Source organism: Anser cygnoides, chromosome 3 (genome assembly GCF_040182565.1).
Source record: "Anser cygnoides isolate HZ-2024a breed goose chromosome 3, Taihu_goose_T2T_genome, whole genome shotgun sequence".
Taxonomy (NCBI): domain Eukaryota; kingdom Metazoa; phylum Chordata; class Aves; order Anseriformes; family Anatidae; genus Anser; species Anser cygnoides.
In genome coordinates this window covers 66,926,861-66,941,606 of record NC_089875.1, presented here as the reverse complement: position 1 = coordinate 66,941,606, position 14,746 = coordinate 66,926,861, and the positions used below count along the sequence as shown (strand labels likewise).

Here is a 14,746-nt window from a genome sequence, read left to right as displayed (position 1 = left end):
CAACCAACCAACCAAAACCAAAAAATATCAAGCAATAATAAATGTTAGTCTTAAAAAAATGGCACAACAAGTCAAGATGAATGGATTTTTAAATCTCCCTGTCCAAATCATGGCTAAAGATGGAATTATCAGTCAGAACACTGGGAATGACCTCTTGTACGTGATAATGCTTCAGAATATATGTAATAATTAGTAGATGTACCAAAGCCACTTCAGCTGTGGAAGATAATACAAATCATGTACTGGAATGAAAATACTGCAAAAAATAAAGGCCAGAGAATGAAGATCTATTTTGGGGTATGGTGGAAGACAGACTGAGAGACAATATACAGTCTTGCACTCCATTAACACTAGACTGAAAACTGCTACACATGACAAAGCCTTCTCTGTAGGCAAATTACTGAATCTTATTGTTGAGGAAAATACATCAAAGACTGCAAATATAACAGTCATGGGTTTATTTCTGTAGCTGCATGAGAATGATTCATAATTAACTCTGTGCATCAAAACAAGAGAACAGAAGAAGTAATAAAAGCTGTTCAAGACTTCACTCAGAGGCTGATTAAGACCTGCTCAAGCAAAAGTGAGGGCACCCAATAACTATACAGTGGGGACTAGAAGAGTTTTAAACTTTAAATTCTCATCTCCACACTCTTCCAAAGTATATAAGTGATAAAAATCTAAAATTGTACAAAATCCAATAATAATCAGCATTACCTTTAGAAGGTGCTTTCTTTTCATGTTTTTCTGGCTTTTCGGATTTCTCTTTGTGAATAGCTAGAAATAAGCAACAACAATATTAATGGTTATTAAAAATGATAAATGTTGCAGCTTTGTAAGAAAAAGGAGAAGAGACATAAGAATAATCTAGTCACCATGGCTAGCCATGGAAAGAAACAGTAAGACTGAATCAGCTGCCACTATCTGCTGCTGATGTCAAAACACACGACCAGAACTTTCAAAGGCTCATGTACCATTGCTGAGGTCTGTCATCAGTTGAGGGAGGAATGGCCTTTCTGACAAAACTGTGATACCATGAAAGAATGTAGTCAAGAAAGAAAAAGTCATGGGTATTTATGTTGTTTACTATTTTTTTTAATGGTTCACTTTGGTTCATTATTGAGTTTTCTTATTTATTACTTTGGTTTATTTCTGAAGGACTTTCTGAACCCTACATAATAACTAACATTTTTTTCCAGCTACGAATGATTAAACACTATAATTAATTACAAATGTAATTGCAATGGCATTATAACTAATGCTCTTTGGGGCTTTTTGTTTGCTTTTAATTTCCACTTTACAAATTGAAATAAAGTACACTATAGAGACTAGAGTTCTGGCTCAGGTTTTAGAATACACTTGATTTGTGCAATAGTCACTGAGTCATGTGTAGTCTGAAATATTTTCCAATGTGGGCTCTGATCTTCTAATTTTTTGCAGGTTAATGTTTACACAGTAACCTGTCCACAGGTGTGAAGAACTGACATTTGTACAAGCTCATATGCATTGAGATACCCTACCGGGACCAGGCATGTAAAAACATTCATCTGCCTATTTGACTCCGGCATATGAGTTTACACTAAGAACACAAAAGTGTATGCATGAGCATTTCTACGTACTCTCCAGGCTTGTAATGATGTTTCAAAAGAAAGTTTGAATTGTTAAAGATAAAGCTGTGCTAGATACCTATTTATTGCAACTACTTAGAGAATATTTAACTACTTAAAGGATTAGTCCTGCCCGTTGTTCCATAATTCATAGTTCCATATCTATGGAACAGTCCTGATCAGTATTGTACTTAAAATGTATTTATTTATTTATTATTATTATTAATAATAATTGACTTTTATTTTTATAACATGGCTTGCTTCATTACATTTTCTCTTTTCATGTTAGGTGTTTTTCCTGGGTGACTATATTTTCTTAGAAATCATACCTACTGTGAATGTTGGAAATACTCAGAAATTACTGGGAGATTATACTCATCCAGAGTAAAAAATATATTATCTATCATCTCTCTCTCTCAAAACAAAACAAAACCGCACACACACACAAAAGACAAAAACAAACAACACAACCCAACAACAACAAACCAATCCAACCAAACAAAAAATCCAGAAGGTCTACAAAATACTAGTCAGTCTGTATGTTTAAAACCCTTTCCTCTACATCATGATTTTTACTAATAAAGTTCTAGTCATTTTTCCAGTCAAGAGGAGACATTTTTCCAGTCAAGAGGATACATAAATGGAAGTGAAGAAGACATTTAGTCCTGAGATACCCCAAAATATAACATAAATCCTGACATGAAATCTATACCTGTATGCTTCTCCTTTTTTTCAGGTTTTTCTTGCCTTTCCGTTTTGTCTTTATGTGTCACTAGGAAAGAAGAAATGCATTCATACATCTAAAAAAAAACCACCACCATTGTACAACAAACTTAAGAATCAGAAACAATTATACCAAGTTAAATCATAGGAGATGAAATGACAAGCTGTGTTATTCTTGAGCTATCCCATGCACTTCTGTACAGCATGCATCATACATGGTTATTAGCAGGCAACTGTGGCTAACAAGTTACTGCTTATCTTTCAAGCCATGGTACCATTCCCCAGCTGTTTACTACAGTAAGAACATCCCTTGCAATTGCCTGTTCCTGAAGGCAGTTTTTCAGAAAACTGTCAAGGACAAAGGCAGAGCTCATAGCAAATGCTGCTGCCTATACTAGAAGTAGGACATCACCTGGATCACCCCATTTTCTATGAGGCAGAGGCTTGTTAGAACTGGAATCAGTCCTGGAGTATAAGAGTGTCACATGCACAAATGATGTCTCTGTCACTTGCCAGCTGGCTTGAGGTGGATAACTAGCAATGGATATGGATAGCTAGTAATGGATGTGGATAGCTAGTAACAGACACTGGCTGAGATCAGTTCCTGGCAAACGATGATCCCAAAGCCATAATTAGCTTCAAAGTAAAAACTAACATTCTGACAATGAAAACTGCATTATGCTATCCATTCATTCATATAATATTTTCCACTCACCTTTCTTAGGATTTTTGACAATAATTTTCAAGACAATGGAAAATAAGCATGAGGCTTTAACAGCACTTCAGAAAAATCAGCCATGAAACTACAGGATAGCTTTAACTCTATCTCCTGTGGGGATTTCATTCCAGTTTAGTAAAACTCCTTTGTCAAACAGGATCAAATAAGGAAGATTTTTCACAGTACCATGAATTCCATGTCTGACTAGAAACAAAAGTAGAAGAGCAAGGAGCATTCAAGCTCTCACTATTTTATATTATTATTATTATTATTATTATTATTATTATTATTATTTTATTATTATTATTTTACCAATACGGTAATGAAACACCTCAGAGTGAGATCCTGACATATCTGACTGAGTCATTTCTAAGGGTACTTTCTCTGTGTCATTAGATAACTTTCCTAAACTTCATCACAGAAGTTGATTAGAAGTTAGAATAGGATGTTACTTAATCTATATGCCAAACCTGAAAAATAAATGTTTCAAAAGTAGAAAATAAACATTTAAAATACAGGGACTCATAAAAAATTTTGGGTTTCTCAGGCACACCACAATGAAATGGGCCTTAGAAAGACATACCCACAACCACAATTTTAAAATATATTATATAGTCTGAAAATAATCTTAGTACAGTGATTACAGGGAAACTCTACCTGCAGTAGCGTTTTAGCAGTAATTGTAGCAACAGTTCACTAAAAAAACCTAATACATTCATCTTGAGATAGCATCTAGACACAAGTAACGTCAGGTACACAGATGGCATTATTAAGATTTATAATTATTATTCTTCATTTGCTTGGGATATGTTTTTTCTTGTTCTTTGAAACATTTAAAAACATTAAAATTTCTTCTCATGTCAAAGCAAATCAAAGATTTTCCCAAGTTTTCCACTAAAAAAAGTCTTAATGACACTTTCATGTTATAATATGGGACATTATAATCTCTGCTCTGTCATTTTGCCAAATCTCAGAATAATAGTCCCTTGTTAAAACCACTCCATTTTTTAGTAATAAATTTTCAGTCAAATAGAGACCTGAACTTACGTGTCTCTCATTAACCTCTAGAGTCAGTCTTGTTATTTTAAATTATTTATATAAATGCAAAAGCTCCAATCAGAGACAACTAAAAAAGCCTAGTCAATCACAGATTTAAGAAGGTGTACATTCACTTCAGTTACGAGACTTGGTCTGAAATGAATCAACTGTGGTTGAATATTGGATCTTTCCTTCTTTTGGTTGATTTGTTATGGGCATTGGTCTTGTTGTTCTTCCTGAATTGGTTTCTTCCTCCAGTCTGAGACTTATTAATCAAACTTTTATGTAACGGAAATGTTCATTAGAATCTTGAAGTGTTTTGACAAGTAGGTATGTTTCAACAAAATACCATTTTTGCCTAAAAATGCCTCACAAGAGGCAAACTAAATGGTGGCTCTAAGTACCATTTTCATGAGTTGTGGGTGGAAAGGAAGTTGACTCCTACAATAGATAGCCTGTAATTTGTTGTTGGAATACACCAACAGAAAATTATCAAATCCTCTCTAACACTCTCCCTCAGCACGTCTGAGTCTGGGAGAAATGTGTTTTTAAAGTCAGGTCTCTGAAGTAGAACACCTCAAGTGGCCATGCCCTGTATGATATAATTTAGTCATTACATTTTGTTCTGAAATGTGCCCAAAGATAAATATTATTCTTAGATTTATTTAAGAAGAATAAAAAGACACCTATTTATGCTCTAGGCATCTCTTTTATTAAAAGTTAATAATCAAGTACAAACTTATTCATTAATTTATGAATATAATGTTAGCCTTTCTGCAGAGTGACGAATCTAAAGTGCTTTTAAAATCCTCATTCCCCTTCTGGCTAGCTTTCATAACACCTCCTCCATCCATAATTGGGATTTCCAAATGGGTCTAAGAGTCAATAGATCAGACTGTTTTAATCCACTGGTAAAACAAACAAACAAACAAAAGTATCAAATGCTAAATACATACCTTTCATGGGTTCCTTCTTTTCAATTTTTTCTTGTTTTTCAGGTTTGTCTCTGTGAATTACTAGAAAAAAAAAAGTAAATAAAACAGTAAATCTGTAATCTCCAGGTATTATGTATTGCACTTATTATTCCACCAAAACAATTAAAGAAAATTTCTGTAAAATTTTGGCTCGGAGTAACAGACACTAGATCTTGTATAGAGCTTCTCAATGTCAATATTTAATTCCAGATCCAGGAGAAATATTATTTACTGCAAAAAGTCTTAAAATGTTGGACCATATTTTGGCAACATAAGAGATTATTCAGCAACTTTAATCTGTGCAATCTGGTTTGGTCCCATTACACAGGCACCCTGGATCTAAGGCTTCTGATGGATTAAATTATTTTCAGTCCTTGAGAACATTGCTTTCTATTCTTAACAAAATAAATAAATAAATAAATGGTTAGCATATTGCTTTCCATGCTCTTTTTTTTTTTTTTCTTATTTTATTTTATTTTTAGATGTTGCTTCAGCCATGGGATGGATTTATAGGACTACATTTCTTTTATTAAAAGAGTAACTTAAGAAAGAACAGCTGTTTCAAGGAGAGTCAACTACGTGTCCTGCTGAAAGCAGGCAAATTTGAATCCTTGTGGACTCTGCTGTCCACTCAACTTTTAGACCATATTTATGGACATGGTTATATTACATATCCCAGTTATTTAGATAGATAAACACTTTCCTTGTCAACCTCCACTTCTAAAAGACCAGCATTTTTTGTTAATTTCAGGGAGAAAATATTTTCTTTGCAATGTTCAAGTTTCTGTCAACAAGTAAACCACAGAAAACACAACCCTGATTAGAAGACAACTGCAAGTTTTATATACAAATACAGTAAAATTTTTGTATACATTAATTTCATCAGCTTTGCAGCAAATGTAACTTCATAGATGTGCAAGCATATTTTTTGTTGGCTAAATATCTCTTCATTAAAAAATAGATCTATGTCTTTAAGAAAAAATCATTATAAACATTCCATAATTTCATTATGTCATTACATGTGTTTGCATTACTCAAATACATTTCCAGTCATAACAGGCAAATAATTGTTGATAACAATTAGCAAAACATAAGAAAGAGATTGCAAGGAGATTTTTCAAAGCTTTTAAGGAATCTGGACAGCTAATTTACACTTAAAAAAAAAAAAAAGAGGCTGTGAAGAACACACAAGCAATAACATTGAATGAATATTATTGCATGAATGACAGACTTTAAGTCAACCACTTGCTTTAGGACATCTAGTAGCATACCAAGAAAAAACACTCTGCTCTCTCACTATATTCTGTAGAATTTATACTGTGAATTGTATGAGAAACTGTAACGTGCTCTTAACATGCTCTTATTTGTTTGCATCTGTATTAGCAAGTGCAAGCATCGTGCAACATATTTCAAATCAGTGCATTGTCAATTTTGGATGGGACAGCAGCAGATTTTTGCAAATAGCTCTGTGATGATTAATGGTAGTTAAACAAGAACTTATGTATATTGGACAGAAGTCCTTATAGTCACTATGTCAAAAAATATAGCTGAAATGTGTAGCAAGAGACTGGCATAAGGAAACTGTCTTTTAGCCATTGAACATCAAACTTCTGTAAGGGAGGCAAACTATCCTTGAAAAAGTTTTTGTTGTTGTTTTTGTTTTTTCTGTTTTTTTTTTTTTGGGGGGATGGGGGGGGGGGGATATGTGTGTGTGTTCCTCGCCCCCCTCCCCCCCCCAAGTCTGCATAACATCTCCCTGTTTCAAGCTTTGGAAGAAACCAAAGCAAGCATTGAAAGACACTAACTAAACTGAATCTCAGCAGACATTAAAGTGGACAATTTAAGGTTCCTTGAAGTGATCAAAAACTTATAGAGGGCACAAATGCAAAGAAATATTAATATTTGTGTGGACTCCAAGGTAAAAACACAAAGAGATCAGTTGGCTCCTTCTTGAGAAATAAAACAAGCTTGACATAGCTGTGCAAGAAGCCTGGAATGTGGATAAGCAGAGACTAGGCTGGCAAAAGCATAAACTATTTGTCTCTTTCCCATGATAGGCTGAAGGCTATCTCTGGCTAATCCAAGAGCCCTATCCTGGGTGTTGATATCCCCAAAGCTTCAGAGTTTGCTAATCTCAGACTATAATATTTACCATTACCTCATATGGATACTGTCCAGAGCTATGGCTTTGGGGTAGAACCTTATCTGGAAAGGGCAGGTGTTGCCAAAAATTAAAGGATTCATGTTTCACAGCTGTAATGACTGGCCATTTTTACGTCTTCAATCAAAGCACCCCAGGGACACCAAAGTCCATTGAAGCTTTTGATCTGACAAACTTTAATATGATTTTTCTTTTCTACATTAACTCTGTATTCTCCCCTTCAAATGCTTTCATGTTCAACTTTATATGTCATTCTGAAAACTCTCTCATGTAAATTACTTCACTGTCTACAGATCTTTTCCAGATTTAGTCACCTGGATATCTATTCTGTTGTAAAGGGCTTAATGCATGCACTTTTTAAAGTTCCCAGAGCTTAGATGAAAGAATTAAGTTGGAATTAGAAATAAGGCAGGCTGGCCATACAGCCATGTTTTTGGGAAACAACCTAGGATTAATACAAATATTTTTGCATATATAAAAAATAAGAGAAAGCGCATAAAAATATTTCTAAGGCTGCTAAGTCAAGCACTCTTCAGCTGAAAAATGCCAAAGCTAAAACTGCTCATCCAACTTTAATTCAACCATTTTATTTGCTTTACGACATATTAAGTTATTAAAAGATCATCTCTCTTTTTTTTTTTTTTTTTTTTTTTTAAATAGCATATTGGGTTCATCCAGAGAAAAATAACAACACATTTGCTTTCATAACAATTGCCTAAGTTAAAATTTTCTCACAACTTAAAGAAATTTGCTTGGACTTGCTTGCAAATACCAATAAAAAGCATAAGTTCAGAATGAACTGTTTTTAGCATTGGAAAAAATATAATACCCCAACCTAATTTTCACTAACCTAGATTTTGGAAATTGACGAAACATTTTTATATGACTTTGAATGAAAATTCAGCCAGAGGCAAAAAGCCAAGCATGAAAAGATTCATCCTTCATGACTGGAGTGTGTTAAATTTATAAATAATCTAAAATAGGAGTTAATAATGGAATTTTTTAAGGTAATTTAACAAGGTATTCTGAGTTTAATCAAATATTTCTGTTTACTTCACATAAAATAAAAAAAGAAAAGAAGCATAATGTATATGTGATATTTTCCAAATTTTAATCATCTAATGCGATATTTGATTTGCATCGAATGGAAGACAGTGATTGCGGATGAAATTTACTTTTTTTTAAATAAAGTGTTTGAGATGGAGTGTTTGATAACATTTCCAACCCTACCGCCCCCCCCCCCCCCCCCCAAAAAAAAAAAAAAGCAACTTCAAAGGGATGTAATAAGGAGGAACTAATTCCACATCTAAGCTAAGTAAAAAGTTTCCAGCTGAGTAAGTTCATTGCTTAGCATAAAGGTAGGTGATGGGTGCAAAATGCATGCAGTAGAGATTGCTTGCTCCAACTAACTGACTAAGTGCCTGTCCACAGAGCAGCACTCACAAAAGTTAAGATAAATGAACTAATACAATGAAGTTAGAGTGCATTAGTCAGACAACATTAAATCTCTGTGTAGATACTGCTATTCAGAAGCCAAGTAACCTTAGATGGCTATAACTTAATCGTTCTTGAAGGAACCCCCTGTAAATAAATAAATAAATAAATAAATAAATAATTGATCTGCAGAGGGGCACAAACTTCCAAGTCCTAAACAATATTCTAAGGAAATCCCAGAAATTTGGGAACTGTGAAGGCACCTGCATTCATTACAAACCACCTCAATTACCTGTAAAGAGGGAAGAAGCTTGCCTGGAACTTGGCCACACCTGCCCCAAATGGTATCACTGGCACCAGGCATGCATGTGCTCTGCAGCACCAAACTGTAAGATTGATGTAGCCCTTCAACACTAAGTTTAAATGCCTATATAAGAGCAAGACAATTTCTCGTGCATTACAATACAATTTAAAGTTAGATTTAACTGCAGCAGTCAGAGGGCATTTCACCCATCTGAACTGATGTTCAAGTTTGCCAGCTACTGGTGGTGGTGAAGTTACTTACCAGCAAGCATTGGCTTTACCTTGGGCTGCTCTCAGCCCATGTGGCTGAACTGATACTTGACAGCTGTGCCTGAGACACTGCAGCTGTATTGCTACCAGGACCCGTGTAACCTAGTTTATAGTGACCTCAGATGTATCTATAGTCATAAGTCTAGAAATCAAGATACACATCCCCTGCATCAAACCTAAACATGCTATTTAACTTGCTAATCTTGTCAATTTATTTTGGGTTTCTGGTACAGTGTGGATCTGTATGGTCCAACTCATTTTACCTATTTATCTGTCTCAAATACAGAAATTTACTGCTATTTACAGAAAATTAAATTGTGTGGACACGTTATATTTGTCTTCATGATCACATAATTTATCCATATGCTAAAACACAGCCAGCTTTATTCTGCGATGTTTAATATTTGCATTACTTGTACAGCCCTACTGTGATTAGGGTAGGAGGGACAGATATGTGCTATGCATAGTAAGTGAAATAGTTTGGAAGGGACTGAAATCTATTTCTGAAATCAGGTCAAATTCAGAGATACTTTCTGCCAAAAACAGAGAGGATAGTACCAATTTCAGAGGCACATGAGTGTCTTTGCTGAAATCACTGTTTTTTTTTTTTTTTTTTTAAATGTATGACTGTCAGAGGTAGCATTTCATCACCACATTGTCTTCTTCCTCACTCCAACAGCAGTGTATTAGTGAAGTATATACAGGAAAAGCCACAGTACCTTTTTCAGTGTTATGATGATGTTATGTTGATTTTAGTGTGGGGAATTCTTTTTGTTGGTGTAAGTGAAGTTTATGAAGATTGTTTGATGAATGTATATTTTAATGCAGTTCTGAACCTTTTCCCATGACTTCTCAAAATCTGTGTTAATGAGCTATTTTTATTCCAGTGGTACAGGCTATTTCATTGTATTGCTAATATCTATTTTCCATAAGAATTAGAAATTCTTTTATCAGTCTATTTGGGTTATCATTAGGTTCTCTCTTTGACAGAAATTACACACACATATATTTTTATCTCAATATATTCCGTTACTGTTCCCTGTTGCTGAAATATTGGATAGTTACCTCTTATTCATTGGCAACAACAGTGATAAAAGCTATAGCACCTATGTCTTAGTGCCTTCATCTGTAGCTCTCAAAGTCTTGCAAAAGCAGTATATATTATTATATTGCAGGAATTGTGGGACAGCTGTGGCTGGCTGGGCACTGGGGATGCCCCTATCCTAGCCCTGGGGCAGCAGGCTCAGCGCTGAGGACAGGCCAGGCTGTGTAGGGCTGAGGCTGGAAACCCCAAGGACTGTTCCAGAGTGGCCTTCCTGGGCAGCCTGTGCCATGGGGAGAAAGTTTCTCCCTGTATCCCACCTGAACCTCCCTTAGTACAGCTGAGCCACCTTGTGTCTTTGGCTCCCTCCTCTCCACCACCTCCTGCAGGTACTGGGGTGCTGTCACCCCTGGAGCCGCCTGCCCCAGGCCAGGCCAGCCCCGGTCCCCAGCCTCTCATTTCAGGACAACTGCTCCAATCCCCATCATGTCAGGGACTCCACAGTGAGCTCATCCCATTTTATCCATGTCTTTGCTATACTGGGAGGCCCAAAACCTTTGCTATACTGGGAGGCCATGGTATCTAGAAGTGGTCTCGTGAATGCTGCATGGTGGGAGATAATCACCTGCTTCCATGGGCAGGCCACGCTCCTACTCACATAGCTCAGGGTGCTGTTGGGCCTTGTGTAAACACTAATACATCCAATACCAAATTGTAAAGACCCTATTTTGTAGTGAATTTATGCTTAACATATACATGTTATCACAAAATGTAATAACAAAACTTCACTGCCCTTAAGCATGAAAATATGTTTTGTTGAATCAGTTCTCAGTGTATTTCTGCTTTTCAGAGTTGACTAAGTGCAATCATGAAAATACACTTCATTATTAGTAGTTTATCAAAATATTTAATTAAAGGCAAAGATTAGGGTACAAATCCGCCTGGCTTTTAATACTCTAAGAAACTTTCTTATAATTTTATCCAGTTCTATCTGGAAATTCCATTCATTGTACCTGTTGCTGATATTTCAGTACAATCTTTTCAAAATGAGGCTTATGGATGCAGCTTCCCTATTGGGACTTCAGTTCAGGGGGTTTGACTACTCAAAAATATGTCTAAAATTATTTTTATAACTCCAGCATCCCCATATTTGTGGTTGGAGGACTCAAATTTGTTTGGGATGTTTGTTTCTATTAAAAAATGCATTAATTTCTAGATTTTTCCTATCAAAAAAAAAAAAAAAATAAAAGATTATATTTACCCATGCTTACTGGAGGTACGTTAGAAGGTAAGAGCAAATCTCCCTACAGATTCATGCCTTCATCATATTTTAGCTTGAGGTCAGACAGAATGTTTTCTTGTAATTGTTCCTACTGCATGCAAAGTGCATTTTGAGGACTAAATATACATAAATATATGCATAAATATATATAATATGTTCAAGGCCAGGCTGGATGGTGGTTTGGGCAACCTGGTCTAGTGGAAGTTGTCCTGGCCTATGACAGGGGGGTTGCAAGTAGATGGTCTTTAAGGTCTCTTCCAACCCAAACCATTCTGTGATTCTATGATTCTATGAAATATGAGACCCTCCCCCCACCCCCCGAAAAAAAAAAAACCACCACAAAACACACACACACACAAAACAACAAAAAACCACAACCAAACACCAAAAAAATATATTTGTCTTGCACTTCTGCAATTGATTGTGTAATTAAAGACTGCATTATAAGGCATACTCATAAAGGGACTTAACTAACGACACCTGAGTGCTTTTTTTCCTAGCATCTTATAATATCTTTGTGATCATCTTTGCCACATTAATGTTTTTCTATGTAAAGCAAAGTATTTCTGTACAGATGGAATGGTACACAGGAGGCTGCTTTGGTCAAGGCTGCAACTTCATTTGTGTTTTTAGAATACCGTGCTTGAAAACTCCCTATCTGGGATACTTTGCTAATGGATTTGAGTTCATTATTGACCAGCTAGCCCACTGATACCCTAAAAAATTCATTTCCATGGTACATGATTTATTAAATAGTTGGGAAACAATTCTGGGTACTTCAGATGACCCTGATTAGCACAGAACTGGAAACCTAGCACTAGAGCTGTAAAATACTAGAAAGAAATATACATATAAAATGAATATAATTTTATGAGAGAGGGTGTATGTATATACACATTATTTTTAATAAGCTTACTTCTTGCTTCCTCCTATGATTACTAAGCACGACACTGGTGCATCATTGAGATGCTCATCAGATTTTGTGTATCCTAACCTTTCCAGAGAAGGTTTTATTAGACAAAAATAAATAAATAAATAAATAAATTTAAAAAATCTGCAAATAACTCAGGAAGCTTTGTTTACCTGACCTCTGAAAACCAGTCCAAACCAGTTCCTCTGTTAATTTTGGGAAGTGCCAGTTAGAGGAGATTAAACACTCTGAAAGAGAGTAGGTTCTTATAATGGAGGTTTTCTTATCTTTGATACACACCTGGCTCACTCTTAACTAGTGCTTCCTAACTTTGATGGCACCCACTGGCCTATAAATTTGTTTTCTTCCTTGCCCAACACACTTCATGTGTTTTGCACTAGAGGATGTTCATCAACACTCTACCTTCTTGCACCTTTGCTACAAAAAGACTCCTGGATAAGTATGGACAAGATAATCTTATTATGAATGTGCATTTATAATATAGCCCAACAAATATAAAATGACATTATTTGTTAATGTTAAGGCATACATGAAATTTTAATTATTTACAGACTGTGCCAACCACAGTGCTTCTGAGTGCTTCTATAATAGAACAGTGGTAAAATATGTGGTTGGCGAATACAGTGTATATTATATGCATACATGTAAGTAAACAGACAAAAAAATAATGTTACCTTTTGGTGTTCGTTTTTCATGTCTCTCTGGTTTCCCTTTATGGATTTCTGAAAACAATGTAGAGTTTATTTATCCATATTAAAATAATTTTAACACAGGAAAATATCAGATGCATTCTTTTAATAAAATTAGATAAGTGCTTCAAAAATTATAGCATAGCCATGACTTTATCATCTTCATATTCATAATTATATACAATAAAGTTAAATTATCAGTTATATCTATATATACATACATACAGAATACACGTGGACAAAAATCATAACAGTCAATGACTTTAATAATTATTCTGATTTAAATTAAGCAATATAACTGCTTTTAAAGTCAAGAACAGGTTTTGCTGACCTGTAACTGCTATATGGTAACATATGTTGACTACGAATCAGAAAAAAAAAAAAAAAAACAAAACACAAAACATGCTTTTACTAAGCATTTTTCTGTCTGTCTACTTGTTTGCCAGGATTAGTTTTTTATGTTCTCAGAATTACCTTTGGAAGGTAAATATTCTTTTTACTACATTTTCTAACTTTTTAAAGCTCAAATGCTCAATTGGTAGCTCCAACACACAATAAAAATAGACTTATATAGTTGGATAAAAATTACAAACAGAGATAAAAGTTCCCAAGTTAGGGATCAGAGTCTCCAAGAATGACTGACTCATTTTAATCATGCTGTATACCAAAGCACATTTAATAAATCCCGTAGCTAAGAACTGCTTTGTTAGAAGAGAAAGTGGTACAGTATAGTATTTACATGTCCTTGCTATGCCATCTCTTCTAAAAAAAAAAAAAATCCTCACCTGTGACATAGATATTATATTATATATATTATATTATATTATATTATATATTATATATATAATAATAATATATTATATATTATATATTATATTATATATTTCTACTGTCCTAATTGTGTCAAAACCAGGATAATATAAAACAAAAAACCACCACCAACAAAAACAGAATTAAATCAAGCTTGCATAGCACTGTTTGCTTACAGTGGTAGAAATATACAGGCCATTTATGAGAGGTGCCCAGTAAAGCCATTAAGGCTCAACAGAGCCTCTGGTTGATTAGGCAATATGCATATTTTCCTGCAGTGGAAAACTGGCATAAAATACTGGATCAAATAAACCTTTGACAACAACACATAAAATCTGACCAGAGTCGGAGGTGCTACCCTGTATTTTAGGATCTTGGTCTGCAGAATCTAAATAACAAGAACTCTGGCACCAAAATTAATCCAAGGGAGAAAAAAAAAAGTGTATATTACATCTCAACTCAAAGGAGCTACTATAATGCCTTTTGAAGACAACTGAAATCTTCCATTTATCCCATTAGTTATCGGCTCCGGCTGTAACAGAATGTACATTGCCGAAGAGATATAATGGAAAATGGTATTTTCTCTTTCCAAGACTCTGATTTGTGCATAGTTCATTTTAAATAAATACAAGATGTTTTTATCGGATAGTATTAGCCATCTGAATCATAGCTGAAGTAATGATTTTGCCTGGTTCACAAGAAACAACTATGCTGTAACATCAGCCTATGTAGCCTTGAGAGAGGACATTACTTCATGGAGATAA

The 14,746-nt window shown here is 34.8% G+C and overlaps 1 protein-coding gene across 15 annotated transcripts in view; it reads right to left on the bottom strand.

Moving 5' to 3' along the window:
- The window catches only part of TRDN (triadin), a 241,357-nt gene that overhangs the window by 159,508 nt on the left and 67,103 nt on the right, over positions 1-14,746 (bottom strand). For all 15 annotated transcript variants that reach the window (XM_066994338.1, XM_066994348.1, XM_066994343.1 and 12 more), the window contains 4 exons: positions 13,158-13,205; positions 5,043-5,102; positions 2,320-2,379; positions 718-777 (listed from right to left, as the gene is read on the bottom strand). In XM_066994338.1, the coding sequence (XP_066850439.1) occupies positions 718-777; positions 2,320-2,379; positions 5,043-5,102; positions 13,158-13,205 (228 nt within the window). The remainder of the gene's footprint in view (positions 1-717; positions 778-2,319; positions 2,380-5,042; positions 5,103-13,157; positions 13,206-14,746) is intronic.